The 16,247-nt window shown below is 43.1% G+C and overlaps 1 protein-coding gene across 1 annotated transcript in view; it reads right to left on the reverse strand.

Moving 5' to 3' along the window:
* The window catches only part of LOC136705530 (pro-neuregulin-3, membrane-bound isoform), a gene marked incomplete at its 5' end in the record, with an annotated part of 467,573 nt that overhangs the window by 151,860 nt on the left and 299,466 nt on the right, over positions 1–16,247 (reverse strand). The window contains 1 exon segment of the mRNA XM_066679152.1: positions 6,834–6,963. Within this exon segment, the coding sequence (XP_066535249.1) occupies positions 6,834–6,963 (130 nt within the window).

The following is a 16,247-nucleotide window of genomic DNA, read 5'->3' on the forward strand; positions in this document are numbered from 1 at the left end:
AATAAAACCTGGCTTTGATCTTGTACACTACACAAACTGCACCAAAACACCAAATAGCTGGGAATAAAACATGACCCAAAGGCTATGAATGTGTTAAAATGTAATAATCAATTAGGGATATACGAATGCCTAATCAAGCAAAAGTTAGTGAGAATTTAATATTTAAACCTATATCCTGTGTTAGCTTTCTGTTACCATCTCTTATGTTAATGGGTCGTTATTGAGCCGTGTCTTATCTCAGCCATAAGATCACCCTAAAAACAAATAATTATCAACCAATGTGTTTCTTCCCTCTTGTTGACCTTGTTATTCTTCTTTATCCATGAAAGGATTGGTTTTAATTGTTCATTGTTGCAGACTGTAAACTGGAGATGTACACGATACAAAACTCTAACTCTAAACTGACTGGGCCTTACGTGTCTGGACATGTCTGTCTTTCCTTGTTCTGTGAAACAGACAAAGATAGAAGCCCCTAACTGAAGCTCGAGTGGTTGTAGGAGGAGCCAGCTGTAGGCTGTTGGTGTATAGTGTGTTTATGAGTCCAGATTTGGCACTTGTTTTTGTTTTCAGATTTAAAATTATACATGGGTCCAAATTGACCCTAACACCAGCAAAGCCATAATTTTAACAAGATAATTTTATAATTTAGTTTAAAAAAATTATTATTATTTAGTTGAAATAGAAGTTCTTGAAAATGTCAAAAAGTATTGATGCAATAAACAAATTTATGGAGCACTTGTACGCATTTAAAACTTAAAAACAGGTCGCTCAAGACCCTGACACAAGGGGAAGGTTAATCTATTTGGGGTGCCATCAAAAATAATCGGCTGTTGCTGATATAAATGATGTTACAAAACTTTATCATGAAAATGCAGCTACAGCATTTGGCCAGATATTAAATTGCAGATGGGCCTGACAAAATCTCAGCTCCACAGCATTTACAAGCAGTGGTGTAGGTGAAAGTGAGGGTCCAGTTTAGTGTGTCCATGTTGGGAGTGGTAGTCATGTCTCCCGTGACACACTCACATACAAGCTCCAAGATTAACTAACAGTGTCTGGGTGGTGGGCCATGGTCCTGTTTGGACCTGTTGGACCTGTGGCCATGCCCTTGAGTCAGAAACATCCAGGAATAAAGTCAGAATATTTGGAGAATATATTGAGAATATTTAAAGAAAAACAGTCAGAATATTCTGACCTTATCTCTCAGCTTCTCAATGGGAGATCTAGTCAATATTTTCTATCTGAGGTGTTTTGCACACTCTGGGCAGAGCAAGACACAGCAGACGCAGCCAAAACACATTTCATTCTCAAGCAAATAATTTAATAAAAAATCCATATGATCTTCTGTCATCACAAGTCTCTTCAGGGAAGGATATTTCAAAAAATGACGACTGATTACAGCTGCCTGTGTGTGAGTGTGAGTCTGTTTTTTGGCTGTCAGATGGAGGAAGAGTACCTTTCTTTTAAAATATAGATTGGGGTGACTTCAGATTTTGCATGCATTTAAAGGCTGCAGTGATGGAAAAAAAGAAAGAAAAAAAAGAAACACTGCTCTAACACATCGCTAACTCCAGCCCTCACATCTTTCCCAGCTGTGAGCTGTAAGGAATACACACTGCTGGCATTCCATATTACTGGAATTTCACACTGTGACATTCTTAGAAATGCACTGATGTAAGTGTTGTGAAAGTTGCTGAGAGCTCGGAGGTATATCCAGGTTGGTGTGTCTCCAGAAGGTGGGAAAGATGACTCACAACAAGTCTGTTCCCTCAGGAACATAAACAAAAGGCTTTGTAGACAGTTCCTCAACTAACCATAGCTTCACTTAAATGGCTTCTTTAGAGGGACGATGTCTGGATAGTGCAGGAATATGGACAGAGTCTCTAGGTAGTGATTTACACACAGCTCAGCATAATGGGAAACAGTGCCGAACACTGTGGTGTAAATACAAAACGTGCTTTTGTTAGATGCTTTGTAATATCTCCCTAACTCAACTGGAGAATCCAATACCATGGTGATTTCGTAAGCATCATTCATCTCAGTACAATGAGAGAAGCAGCGAGTATCGGAGGCTCATCGATCTGTTGTTCCTGGCCTCAGTGATTCTTCATCTTTTGAAAGCTCAATGGTTCACAGCTTGTTTTATGAAACTTCACATAAAATATGTTTTGGTTCAGTTTGGAACAAGACCCAAATTGGAACAGTAGTTATTTAGGAATTGAGATTGTTCTGGTTGACCAAACTTGGCTTCTGGGTTATAGACTCCTTGTTCTTGCCTTGTGGGTCTGGGGTATCACCAGAAACATTGGGTGCAGTGCAGGAACACACCGTGGGCATAGTATGGGTTAACTACAGCCTTCCGTCATGAGTAAAACTGTGAAGGACCTAAAAGAAGGAGTAACGGGACGTGTTTAGATGAATGCAGATGATTCAAATTAGGATGCAAAGGCGGTTCTCTCTCTCTGGTGATGTTTAAGCTTCCCTCCATCCTGGGTGTTTCTGTGTCCTCAATTCTTACCTGTGTGTGTGTATGTGTGTGTGTGTGTGTGTGTGTGTGTGTTTGAGAGAAAGTGTGTATGTGAGGTAATTTGTTTGAGTTGTGTAGTTAGGAGGCGTGGTGTGTTTGGTTTGGTGGTCTGTTTGGATTGAGTGAGGTGGTGTGTTTAAGATGTGTAGTTTGGCAGAGTGTGTGTTTGTCTAGTTAGGTATGGAGTGGGTTTGGTTTGTGTATTTTGGTGTGGGGTTGTGTTTGGGTTGTGTAGTTAGGTATAGTGCCATGATTGTGTTGTGTAGTTTGGTGTGATGTTGTGTTTGGGTTGTGTGGTTAGGTTTGTGGCTGTGCTTGGGTTTGTAGTTTGGTTTGGTGTTGCATTTGGGTTGTGTAGTTTGTTGGTGGGTGTGTTGGGGTTGTGTAGTTTGCTGTGGTGTTCTGTTTGGGTTGTGTAATTAGGTATAGGGCCATGCTTGTGTTGTTTAGTGTGGTGTGGTGTTGTGTTTGGGTTGAGTAGTTTGGTGTGGTGTTGTGTTTGGATGTGTAGTTAGTTATGGGGCTATGTTTGGTTTTGTAGTTTGGTGTGATGTTGTGTTTAGATTGTGTAGTTAGGTATGGGGCTGTGTTTGGGTTTGTAGTTTGGTGTGATGTTGTGTTTGGGTTGTGTAGTTAGGTATGGGGCTGTGTTTGAGATTGTGTAGTTTGGTGTGGTGTTGTGTTAAGGTTATCTAGTTTAGTGCCATGCTGTGTTAGGGTTGTGTAGTTAGATATGGGGCTGTGTTAGGGTTGTGTAGTTAGGTATGGGGCTGTGTTTGGGTTGTGTAGTTTGGTATGGTGTTGTGTTAGGGTTGTGTAGTTAGATATGGGGCTGTGTTAGGGTTGTGTAGTTAGGTATGGGGCTGTGTTTGGGTTGTGTAGTTTGGTATGGTGTTATGTTAGGGTTGTGTAGTTAGATATGGGGCTGTGTTTGGGTTGTGTAGTTAGGTATGGGGCTGTGTTTGGGTGGTGTAGTTAGATGTGGGGATGTGTTTGGGTTGTGTAATAGATGTGGGGCTATGTTTGAGGTTGTGTAGTTTGGTGGGGTAGTGTGTTAGGGTTGTGTGGTTAGATGTGGTGACGATTTTGGGTTGTGCAGTTTTTTGCAGTAGTGTGTTAGGGTTGTGTAGTTAGATGTGGGGTTGTGTGTAGAAATGTGTTCAGTGTGTGTAGAGTGTGTGTCTCCTGCCTCTCCTCGACCCCAGGTCACTGTAACTCTGCTGAAGCCCTACAGTAAAGACAATAGATCTTTATTAATAAAGCACAGTGCTGTGCCGTATGTTTCTACAGTGGGGGGTTACAATTTATTTCATAGGAACATCTCGGCGACACTGCTGCCTACATTTACAGTTCACTGTAGATGCACAATACATAATGTTAATGTGAGACACAAATGTTAACAGTTCTCTTCCTGTAACTTCCTTCTGTAAAAGTTTAATATGTGTTTAATCATTCACAATAAACCCTTATATAACACTCCACACAAAACACACCACAATCGCTTCAGAGGAACCCCTCCGTCACAGTGAAGGAAGCTCATGCAAACCAAGCATGGATTAATGGATGTTTTTATGCATCCGCTGAAAGATTCCGGCTCTGGCTCCTTACAAATCAGCGGTGGCTGCCCACCACGGTCGGCGTGACAATGAGTCTGAGTGGGTAAAAAGCTCTCCAGAGCTCTCTGAAAGAGCGTCCGCTGGTGAAATGTCAGCGCGGGTCAGGAGGAAACTGAACAGCTTATTATGATCTGACCTTGGATCAGGAGCGAGGGAGAGGGAGAAGGAGAGGTGGCACCCATCCATCTATTCATTTAGCTTTCCCTCCTCCTGAATAAGCCTCATTGGGCTGAACCTATAGATGGATACATAACTCCATGGCAGCGATGGAAGTGACTGAAAATGTAGATCCAGACAAGCACTGGTAAAAAACAAACACTACCCTGGCACAATGTGTACTTGGCACTTGTACAATGGCCCTGTGAAGGACTGGCGCCCCCTCCAGGGTGTATTCCCGCCTTGCGCCCAATGATTCCAGGTAGGCTCTGGACCCACCGCAACCCTGAGCTGGATAAGAGTTACAGATAATGAATGGATGAATGAACTTGTACAATGTAACAATGTGTTTGTGGAAGTTCATGTGAATTGATTTAAAAAAAACAAACAAACAAACAAACAAAAAAATAAATAAAAACAGCCCAACAACAGCATTGCCCCTCAACTTAACCCCTAATCTACCCCCAAATTTAATCATACCCTTGCACTTAACTCTGAAATGAGCACTAAAACTAAATGTAACTCTACCCTCTAACAATAATCCTAAACTTAACCCTAGCCCTAACTTTAACTCTAAACTTAACCATAAACCTACTGCTGAGCTCCAAAAATGTAGAAAAGACAGAGTTCACTAGACTTACCCTAAACCTAAATGTAAACTTAACACTAAACCAGTGGCTGCTGGTCAATAGTGGGCACTAGCGTGCCATCTTCCCTGGTGGAAATTTGACTTCTTATATTATAAAATACATTTGTTCTATGATCATGAATTTTTATTTAAAATATAAGTATGTTACAAATAAAATAATAAATGTCAATAAAAAAAAAACATATTGACAAAATGGAGCTTCCTTTTCATTTCTGTTCCTACAGGGCTGGGTTACCATTGGCTGGGCAAAATATCAGGTGCCCTTCCAGCCCAGGTGAAAGACAGGAGCACAGCCAATCAAAAACCATTTCAGAGAGATAAATAAACACAGGGACGTAGATTTAGCCAATCAGATTTTCTTAGCGATACCCCTCATGAGAGAGAAAATTAGGACATGCAGGTTTCCATAAACATTTGGTCATACAGAATACTGCAGAACTGCATTTAACTTTGGGAAAACCTTGACATTTTATGTAAAAAAAAAAAAAAACACACAAACAAAAACAAACTTATATGTAGAATCCTTTTGTAAAGAACATTGGTGATGGAGTGAATATGGCAAGGGGGACTTATATTTGGTTCTGACTCATGACACGATGGACAGGTTGTGCTTGATGGACCGAGTCAAGGATGGAGGCAACATCAAATTATCAAGGTTGACTAAAAGCTTATGAAAATATACCAGAAGTTATTGCAGAATTGTTTGGACAAGTGGATTTCAGCTCTAGTTCTTGGGATCTTGCTTTGGAGAGTTTTATACTTTACTGAGCTCTAAATACTAATTGTGAAGCCCTCCATATATTGGATGAGGAGCGCTTGAGCAGTAGGAATACCAGAAAATATTGCAGAGTAGTGGGAGTTGTGATTCAGTGCTGTAGACTAATGGATTCTAAGTTTGGTTCTGGAGTGCTCTTGTGTATTAGGTATGTCTCCTCACTTCCAGAAACATGGTCCAATTAATCAGTAAACGAGCAAGTCCCTGCTGAACTGAAGTGGGTGCAGCAGGAGAAAACGGGGGTGTATCTCAAGACTAAACTTAGGAACCTCGGCTTTAGACCAGTACCACTTGGATTCTGGAGGCCACAGCACATAACTCCTCAGGCTGCAGTTTAATAAGAAGTTTGTTCAGCGACTTAATTAGCAGCCGAGGTTTTTGAAGAGGCTAAGCGCCTTTGAGCAGCGGTCAAATAAACAGAACACCTAGAACAACTCCGCCAATTACCAGCGCTCAAATGAGGACACTTCTCCCCGACTCCTTTAGGACTCCGCTGTTTGCTTATTCAGGGGGTAACGAACAGAGCTGACCGCTCAGCCAGAACCTTTGGCATTTGACTTTCACAAACAAAGAAGGTTGTGGAACAATAGGTCAGCGGAATATTCGACAAATTTGCAAAAACAGAAAAAATAAAAATATAATATAATAAAGAAAATTAAAAAAACAAATTCCGCCCAATCCCTGGCTCTGCTCCCCAGCCAAAGGGGAAAATGAAAAACAGAAGCAAGAATCACCAAGGCAACCTCACCGTAATGAACTTCTGCAAAGTGCCACTTTTAATTAGCAGGGAAGGGACCTCAGACAATTCTTGGGCTATGACAGAGCTGTCATCGTTAGCATGACTAAGCGCTCCGAGCGAGAGACAGAGTCCCAGAGAGAAATAATAATAATTAGATGAAGATAACGGAAGGAAAAAGAAAGATAGACAGAGAGAATGAGGAAGAGACAGGAAGAGAGCGTAAGAAGAAAAAGAATAAAATACAAATAAAATAGGAGGACCAACTGACAGATCATTCCAGAAAGAGCATTCTCTCCTAAAACCAGATGCTGGAATGCCCATACATTTACAGCAGTGAGCCAGAGCTGGGCTCCATTTCTCCAGGAACCTACCTGCAGTGCTTGTGAGGGCCACTCAGAGTCTCGATGACGAAGCACTCTCCATCGTTCAGACAGTAGGCCAGGTCCTTCTCCTGACACGGTTTAAAATGCTCCGATTTCAGAGGTGGGAGGGTGGGGGCCGCTGTAAAACAGGAGAAGGAACACAGGTGATTAGTGATCAATATATTCCTGAGATCATCAGAATCAAAGTGCGCAGAGCAGTGGTTATTGACCTTTATTACATTTTTTTAAAATTGTAACTTAATCAAGAAATGGTTAGTGGTACTATGCCTGGATCAAACTACACGATATTTTTGTCTTTCACAACGTTCACTATGTCAGATTAGCGCTATAAATTGGTGCCGTGTGGAAAACAGAGGTGTGGAAAATGCCTCACAGTTGACTGTTGACTTGCTTGCCCATGTTTGACATGGGGAATCCATTTTGCGCTTTTGTAAATGATAGACATTTCCACAACAACAATCGGCACTGGGGTGTGGGAGAGTGGCGCTGTGTCCTCTGGAGAGGCAGAGTTCCATCTACAACTTTGTGATGAGTTGGAGTGGTGTTGGTGATCCAGAACTGATCAGTACTAATTAGTATCTAATTAACTAATCCAGTACTGACATCAATACAAGACAGTACAAGTTCTCTCAAATGAATGCCATCAAAGCCTCACTAAAATGCTCCAGATACATATCTATGGGTAGTAGAAGCTGTTGCTGCAGCAGAAGAGCATGTTAACACTAATATTTATAACAAATCATACGGCTATTCCAGACACATTCCTGTGGACAAGGAAAGACATAAGTAAACGACACTGTCTCAAGCTTGTTGTCCCAGTAAACTCCCCTCCTGTCAAATCAAATCAAATCAAATTTATTTGTGTAGCGCTTTTTACAACTGATGTTTTCACAAAGCAGCTTCACAGAATTCCGATAAGACAAAGTTTTGACATGAAATGTATCAATGTAAAGAATGTAAAGATGTAAAAATCCCCAGGTGAGTGAGGCTAAGGGCGACAGTGGCAAGGGAAAACTCCCTCAGCTGAAACCTTGGAAGGAACCAAGGCTCGCAAGTGGTGACCTATCCTCCTCTGGTCAATCTACTGGTGATAGTTAGGAGTCTGTGAGAACTTCAGTGTAGGGACAGCTCCAAGGCACTTGGGGAGCTGGTCTGAAGCATGGAGCAGGAGCTCGACAGTCACCCATCAGTGTCCAGACGGACAGGTGCGCGGTCGTTTACTCGGAAAAAGGTAAAGGAATTATTTTTGATCTGTTTGGGTGAATGTAAAGCAGAAAGTGTGAACATTTCCAGAGTGTGGCTAATGACTCTGGCAGATCTGACTACGACAGCTTTAACTAAAAGGAGAGGAACCAGAAGGACACACAGACGTGGGAGCTTCCTGAAACACTGGCCTCCCTCCGCTCCACCGTCAACAAACCTGAGTGAACTCGTGAAGCGACGGGACGACACCAGTGTCTCAGTTCTCACCAGATCTGGGACGATACCCTAAATGCCTCTCCATTACTGAGAGCAGACGCTGTCATTAGGCCGGGCGGAGGCTGGCGGAGGCTGGGCTATAATGCAGTGTGTGTAACGTTAATACAATGCGCTGGGTGTTTGCTTTTCTGCTGATCCGTGACTGCGGGAAGATGGATGAGGGAGAGGGATAATCGCTTTCTCCGGACTAATGAGATTAATATAGGAAGCAGTCCACTACTTGGGAATAAGTCTCAGACGTTATGAATAGAAGCAGGGCCTGTGTTCACCAGAGCCGGAATTCTGTTCTTTTTACTCTGTCTAGGGTGTGCACACACACACACACACACACTAAAAACATGCATTCATTTACACCAGCTGCTCCCCACTAGGAAAACAAGTCCCCACAATGTGAGTGTGTAAACAACATTGTGATATATTCCTGTTATAAACACACACACACACACACACACACACACACACACACACACAAATGTATTCTCTTTAAAATGTAATGATTTACATTGTAGGGAACAGCTGGTGGTCCCCACAAGGAAAAAAAAAGTACCCACATTGTGAGTGTGTAAACAGGATTGTAATAAATTCCTGGCACACACATAAACACAACCACACACATTCCAGAATTGATCTGCCATCCCAACGATTGTAAAACACGTCTTATCAAGTTCTAAAGACAGATAAAATATCACTCAGCTAGAGTTCAGTTGGAAGATTGTCTAAACACACAGAGGTTAGTCAAGCAGAGTTCAAACACACATGCTAATGTCTGGTTACATTAGCATGCAAATGTTAATGCTAATGCTAATGCATATCATTACAGAGAGCACAGACACCGACACCGAGCTGATATCTGCAGAAACTGCTGAGCTGGACCTCAGCCCAACCCTGCAACAAATCTACCATGAAATAGCACTCCTGAAATAAACAGTTTGGACACGGGGCTGTTTTAAGTGTCATGGTGGCAAAGTAACTGAATGGCACCCTATGAGTATGACTATGAGTGAGTTAGTGAATGAGTTAGCGAGTGATTGAGTGAGTTACAAGCTAGTTCCATGAGATGCTTCACATCTAGTGATAGTCCAATTGAAAAATAACCCAACACAAATTCATTCAAATTCTAAAAGTTTTGATAATCAACGTAATTGAAATTTGAATACATTAACCAGCCACTGAATTAGAAACATCACAATATGACATCCCCTTTACTGGATATTTACTGATAGTTATTGCATATTACTACAAAGTTTAATATTAGCTATACAAATGAGTTTCAGAGCAATTTTTGTATAACTTATTAAAGTAATTCCAAAGGTAATCATTCTCTGGCTCTTTTTTCATTTTACGGTAATTGTTGCATATTATTAAAAATGACAATTGTACATAAATAAAATAAATATTAAGTATAAATATGCTATGTTCACAATCGCTAACATCAGAATAACCATCCAAACCAAACTCACACATACTTCTGGATACAGTATTATCCCAAAGACGAGAACAAATCAATGTACTTGCTTTTGAAGTCCTTTTTTCCTGATGGAAATCATAATTGATTCAGTGACAAATTAATTATTCTCACTTGCCATTTATTTTTTTAATACTTTTCATTCATTCATTCATTATCTGTAACCCTTATCCAATTCAGGGTCGCGGTGGGTCCAGAGCCTACCTGGAATCATTGGGCGCAAGGCGGGAATACACCCTGGAGGGGGCGCCAGTCCTTCAGAGGGCAACACACACACACACACACACATTCACTCACACACTCACACCTATGGACACTTTTGAGTCACCAATCCACCTACCAACGTGTGTTTTTGGACTGTGGGAGGAAAGCAGAGCACCCGGAGGAAACCCACGCAGACACAGGGAGAACACACCACACTCCTCACAGACAGTCACCCGGAGGAAACCCACGCAGACACGGGGAGAACACACCACGCTCCTCACAGACAGTCACCCAGAGGAAACCCACGCAGACACGGGGAGAACACACCACGCTCCTCACAGACAGTCACCCGGAGGAAACCCACACAGACACAGGGAGAACACATCAACTCCTCACAGACAGTCACCCGGAGGAAACCCACGCAGACACAAGGAGAACACACCACGCTCCTCACAGACAATCACCCGGAGGAAACCCACACAGACACAGGGAGAACACACCAACTCCTCACAGACAGTCACCAGGAGCGGGAAGTGAACCCACAACCTCCAGGCCCCTGGAGCTGTGTGACTGCAACACTACCTGCTGCGCCACCTTGCCACTTATTTATTTATTTATTTATTCATTCATTTATTTATTTATTTACTTAATGCAGTTTGTGGTAGTCATCCTTCTGTTTCTGACCACAAGTACAATCTTGTTTGAATAGCAATGAACCACGAGAATCAAACCTGAGCAATGACGCTGTCATGTGTAAAAACACCACCTGTGCCTGGTACACCCATGCAAGAACACAACCCATGGTCTATTACTCAAATATTGTCTAGAAAACAGCAGTTCTGTGTCCAGAAACTGACCAGTGATACAGAATTAAAGGTTTCTCCTCCTCTGAATAACTCCATCTCCCATTCATTTCTCACTGACGCCACCGATAACATCTCAACTGCCAATCCACTCCTCCACTGACACCTTCATTAGCAACCGCGGTGTAATCAGCTCCTCCAGCCTGCGCTGGATAAAAGCAGGCCATTAAAAGCAGCCCTAGCCTGGAGCTCTCTCATGGATCTTGAATTGCCATGGCCCTTCTATCTTGGTTTTGTGCTGGAGGCAGAGAAATCCATGGCTGTTGGATGGGATTCCCTTGGGCTGTACTTCCAAAGTCAAAGTCCTCTCCCGGTCAAGGTCACAGTAAATCAATCTGGGTGACTCTGGAGGATGAAGACTGAGGAAAAATGAGGACACGCTCGTAAGCCTAACAATAAATATCCAGGTCTTCATATTACATTTATTGAAAAGCATGGATCTTGAGTCACCAAGTGTGAGTAGGAGGACTTTCTCTCCCCCAGTCCTGCAATCACTCAGAATAATGAGAGACATCTGTTGAAATTACACAAGTAGTGATTAGTGATCTCCTCCAAGTGTGTTGAACTCCTATGATATTGCATTAGCTCCAATTTCAAAACATTTAGTGGCTTGCCGCATGTCTCAGGGGACACGTGCCCCCAGTCCACCATCTCTGGGTGGTATTGGTAAGACTCTTACGATTTAGATCTAATCACTCGTCTGGCTTGAGAAGCAACGATGCTAAATGCAGTTAAATCAGAAAACGATTCCAAAATCAAATCGAAAAAGTTTCCTAGAAAAGTAGAAGCTGTCCCTGCTGCACATTTGACAAAAAATCCCTATTTATACCCTTCATTGTAGACAAAGCGTTAGTCAAACTGATTCTGGAAACTAGAGGCCATACAGTGTGGATCATAATGGACATTCCAAGTCCACTACGCATCAAAAAAACCTTACAGCAAAGACTGCGTGTGTCCGTGGAAGTTTTTGTCTGCTGCTAAAAGCTTTCACCCTGTCTTTTAAGAGGTCACTGTCAATTTCCTGCCTCAAAAGGAAGGGCTGATTCTTTCTTGTCGTTGCACTGACCGTTCAGTGCCACTGGTCCTTTCATCAGCTGATTGGCCTGGGTCTTTATATTTATTTATTTCTACCACCACCCCCCCCCCCCCCCCCGTGCAGAACCCAATGCCACGAATCACAGATTACTGTGTTTCTTTATTAGTAGCATATAGTAGTTCATAGTAGTTCATCTCTGTTGAGGGTACAATGAGTTTTATATAAAACTTGCCTTACAAAAACATTAAGTGGTCCAAGCTACAGCTACCGAGGATGGCACTGAACCCTCCAAGTCTGATTTGATTCAGATAACTGTAACTTGTTTATGACTGTGATGTCACAGCTATGACCTGTGCAGGATTCAAGTTTGCAGTGTTCCAGGGGGCCATTTTGTACCATTCAGGTTGTAGTCACCCTGCCTGAGGCTAGACCACCTGCTAAGCCACCCTCACCCACCAGGGAGAGGCACAGAGCTAATAGGATCAGTTACCACACAGTTACCCAGTGTTACAGGGATGTGTTGTGAGTCAGAGTACAGACCTCACCATTCTACCAACATGTGACTTAGACACTTAAGGCTATGACATCCTTACAGAATAGACAGACTTGCCCAAAGCCTAGATGATACTGCAGCTATGAGGGTTGTTAAGGTTCAGGGTTTGTTTCCAGGCTTGTAGCTCAATCACACACTCACACCTGTGGACACATTTCACATTGCGGGAGGAATCCATGGGGGAACCCCACACAGACAAGGAGAGAACAGAGGAAACTCCTTACAGAGCTGTGTGGAAGCAACACTACATATATTAATGTTCAGTGCTTGTGCTCCTTAATATGGAGATCTGGAATCAACCAACCTACACACTGTGAAAAAAAAGACCACCCAGTCAAAATGGCTAACATGAGAGCTTGGGATCACCCCGCTTCCTTGCTTTAGTGGCTCCTGTCACAACATTGAATCCGTGTTTATATGAGGGCGCAAATTAAACTGACACAACAGGCGCAGAGAAATAAGAGCACTGAGTAAAAAAAGAGAAAACGAGAATGAAGAAAACAGAGCGAAAATGGCTAAAAAAAAGCTTCTGCTTCTTGCTCCTCATTGCTGTATGCTCAGGTTCGGTAGAACAGCAATTGACACGTTATTATTTAAAGGAACAGGTGCTGAAACTGGCCTTTCTGAACTGGGCTCTTAGTGTTAAGACAAGAAGTATGCTGATGTGGTGTTTGATCCTTGTGGTGCTTTGAACAGAGCAGAAACCCAGTACTGTGTTCATGGAGAAAGGGGAGGAGCGTATGTAGATGTCTTGTAGTTGATGATGGTGCAGCTATATAAAAGTCCTCCATGTTCTCTCTCTCTCTGTCTCTCTCTCTCTCTCTGTGTGGTGTGTGTGTGTGTGTGTGTGTGTGTGTGTGTGTGTGTATTTGTGTGTGTGTGTTTATATAAAGAGAGCGCTTTGAAACTGTTATAACCCAAACACCACATTACCAATAGATGCACAGTGAAGACGCCCCTAAAGCCAAGAAACACCATATTCCCTCCTTAGACAGCTACTCCACTCCTAGTCATATTGTCTTGTGTTATCTGTAGCTACAGAAGAGAAGCAAATAGACATGTCAGTGTGTGTGAGTGTGTGTTTGGGAGGAGGGGTTTCAGAGAGTGGCTGCTATTTCCCCTGGTGCTGAGTGATCTAATAAAGACAGCAGCTCTTCTTCTGCCTTCATATATCTAGCCAATCGAAATCCGCTGAATCATCCCCACTGATATTGGCCCGGCAGGTTGGCTGCCGCTAAGAGAGCCACCATGGTATAGTGTGTGTGTGTGTGTGTGTTTGTGTGTGTGTGTTTGTAAGGCCAGAGCACTCTCCATCAGTTCTATATTATATTGTAGCATTTGCTAGCTGCTAGCACGCAGAGCTATAAAGGGAGTCAATATCATACATGTGGGCAGAAGTTGAGCCCCAGGGGCCCAAGCAGCGAGTTTATTTTGAGGTCGTCATAGCTCATACAGAGACACAAGAACTCTCTTGCTGTTGGTTTTGGATTTATCGAGAGGGGACATGAGGCAGTTGGAAAATGACTGAAAGAGCAGGAGATGAAATTCAAGCATGCTCGGGTACATACAGCATATTTGACATCTTAAGGAAGTCCTTAAAAACATTCTTTCAAAGCTGCGAGGATGTTACACTTTTGTAGATTCTCAGAAACCGTTCAAGGGACATCTTTTCTTACAACATCCTGTCTTTGCTAACACACAGGGCCATGTAGCTTCGTTAATTAATGTCCCTTGAAGGTCAGTTCTGCTCCAGATGTCTTCTTAATGTGTTCCGAATAACTATATAGCAGGCCAAAGCCATCGTCCAATCACAGTGCGGGACCCTTGTTTATGTTAGAACAAGAAGTCAAGTTTAAACACAACAAAACAGTTTGGAGAAATAAGAGAAAATTCAATTCGTAAAAATAGAAAAATACAAGAACATAAAACAAGAGAACTGAGTGAAAATGGCTGTGTTTTCCCTGTGTCTGCGTGGGTTTCCTCCGGGTGACTGTCTGTGGAGAGTGTAGTCTGTTCTCCCTGTGTCCGCGTGAGTTTCCTCCAGGTGACTGTCTGTGAGGAGTGTGGTGTGTTCTCCCTGTGTCTGCGTGGGTTTCCTCCGGATGACTGTCTGTGAGGAGTGTGGTGTGTTCTCCCTGTGTCTGCGTGGGTTTCCTCCGGGTGACTGTCTGTGAGGAGTGTGGTGTGTTCTCCCTGTGTCTGCGTGGGTTTCCTCCGGGTGACTGTCTGTGAGGAGTGTGGTGTGTCCTCCCTGTGTCCGCGTTGGTTTCCTCCAGGTGCTCCAGTTTCCTGCCACAGTCCAAAAACACACGTTGGTAGGTGGATTGGCGACTCAAATATGTCCATAGGTGTGTGTGTGTATCGCCCTGTGAAGGACTGGATCCAGGGTGTGTTCCTGCCTTGCGCCCAGTGATTCTGAATGCATTCACCGTGACACTGAACTAGACAATCGGTTACAGACAATGAATGAGTTTATGAGTAATATAAATAAAAAGTGTTTTTATTTATTTATTTTTAAATGTTTAGGCATTATTCATGTGGTACAATCCGGCACACCTCTGCCCCATATTGTGAAAACTGCATTTAGAAAAACTCATTGAGAATTTGACAAAAAAAAAAATAAAAATAATAAGTAAAATAAAATAAATAAACCAATGTCAGTTACATCCCAAGGTCCTATCTCTCCCCAATTATACCATAGTACTCTCTCGCTGACACTGCACCCTGTTGTCTGAGAAACAGTCTTTCCAAAACACTATAATTGCCACCAAGAATACCACGCCAAACCTGAATTTCCAACAATTAGAAACAACATAATCTTTTCATTCTGTTCCAAAGACAAAACACATTACTCAGTTCGTCCTGCGTGGCATCGCTTTTCCACCGTCAACCTCCATCCTGCAATTTTCTCTTTCCTTCCCTCGAGGGGACCAGGCATCCCTCCGTAATCGTTGAGATGACGACCTTGCATCCCTTTGGCGGTAGTTATTCTGTCAGGGAACATGCTCCAGAGACCCGGCACACTGCTGCACGACCACAATAATGATGCTAACATTTGCAGCATAAAACTCCAATCGTGCACAATGCATAAATAATTTAGTCCATGTCACCGCGTTCCTTTTGAAATGTAAAGGCCAGCGCTGGTGTAGACCGTCCCGCCTCTGGGAGGTGGGACATTTTTCTCTCCTGTTCATTTCTAGGAGGCCTGTGGCTCCCTGGAGTCTCATAGAATTCTCATCCAAATGTCACCTCTTTAGTGTGTGTGCGTGAGTGTGTGTGCATGTGCATGTCTGTGTGTGTGTGTGTGTGTGTGTTCATGTGCATGTGTAGGTGGGTGAGTGGGTGTGCAGGAATAGTCTGTCTGCAATATTAAAGGAGCGACACAGACTGCAGGGACGTTAATAGTTGAGACAGGGAGGAGTTCTGGCCTCTGGCTCACTAGCAATCACAGGCGCGCGCACACACACACACATACACACACACACACACGCACACACACACATACACACATTCCTAGCGGCTGCAGCAAGGAGCAGGAGTGGGCGTGGAGCTTCCTCGGAGGCCGCCGACGCTGCTGCATTGCAGATGAACAGCAGAGATGGGTGACAGAGGACTCACACTCACACACACACACACACACACACTCACAGAGACCACACACACTCACCTCTTGAATATAGACATAGACATGAACACATTTTCCAAGCAAAACAGATCCATTCCTATTGGCTAACTGAAGGCATGGCATTTACATGTATCTGGATATATCTGGAGCCCTCCAACACAAACACTGTGAAACAGG

This window comes from Hoplias malabaricus, chromosome 8 (genome assembly GCF_029633855.1).
Source record: "Hoplias malabaricus isolate fHopMal1 chromosome 8, fHopMal1.hap1, whole genome shotgun sequence".
Classification (NCBI taxonomy): Eukaryota; Metazoa; Chordata; class Actinopteri; order Characiformes; family Erythrinidae; genus Hoplias; species Hoplias malabaricus.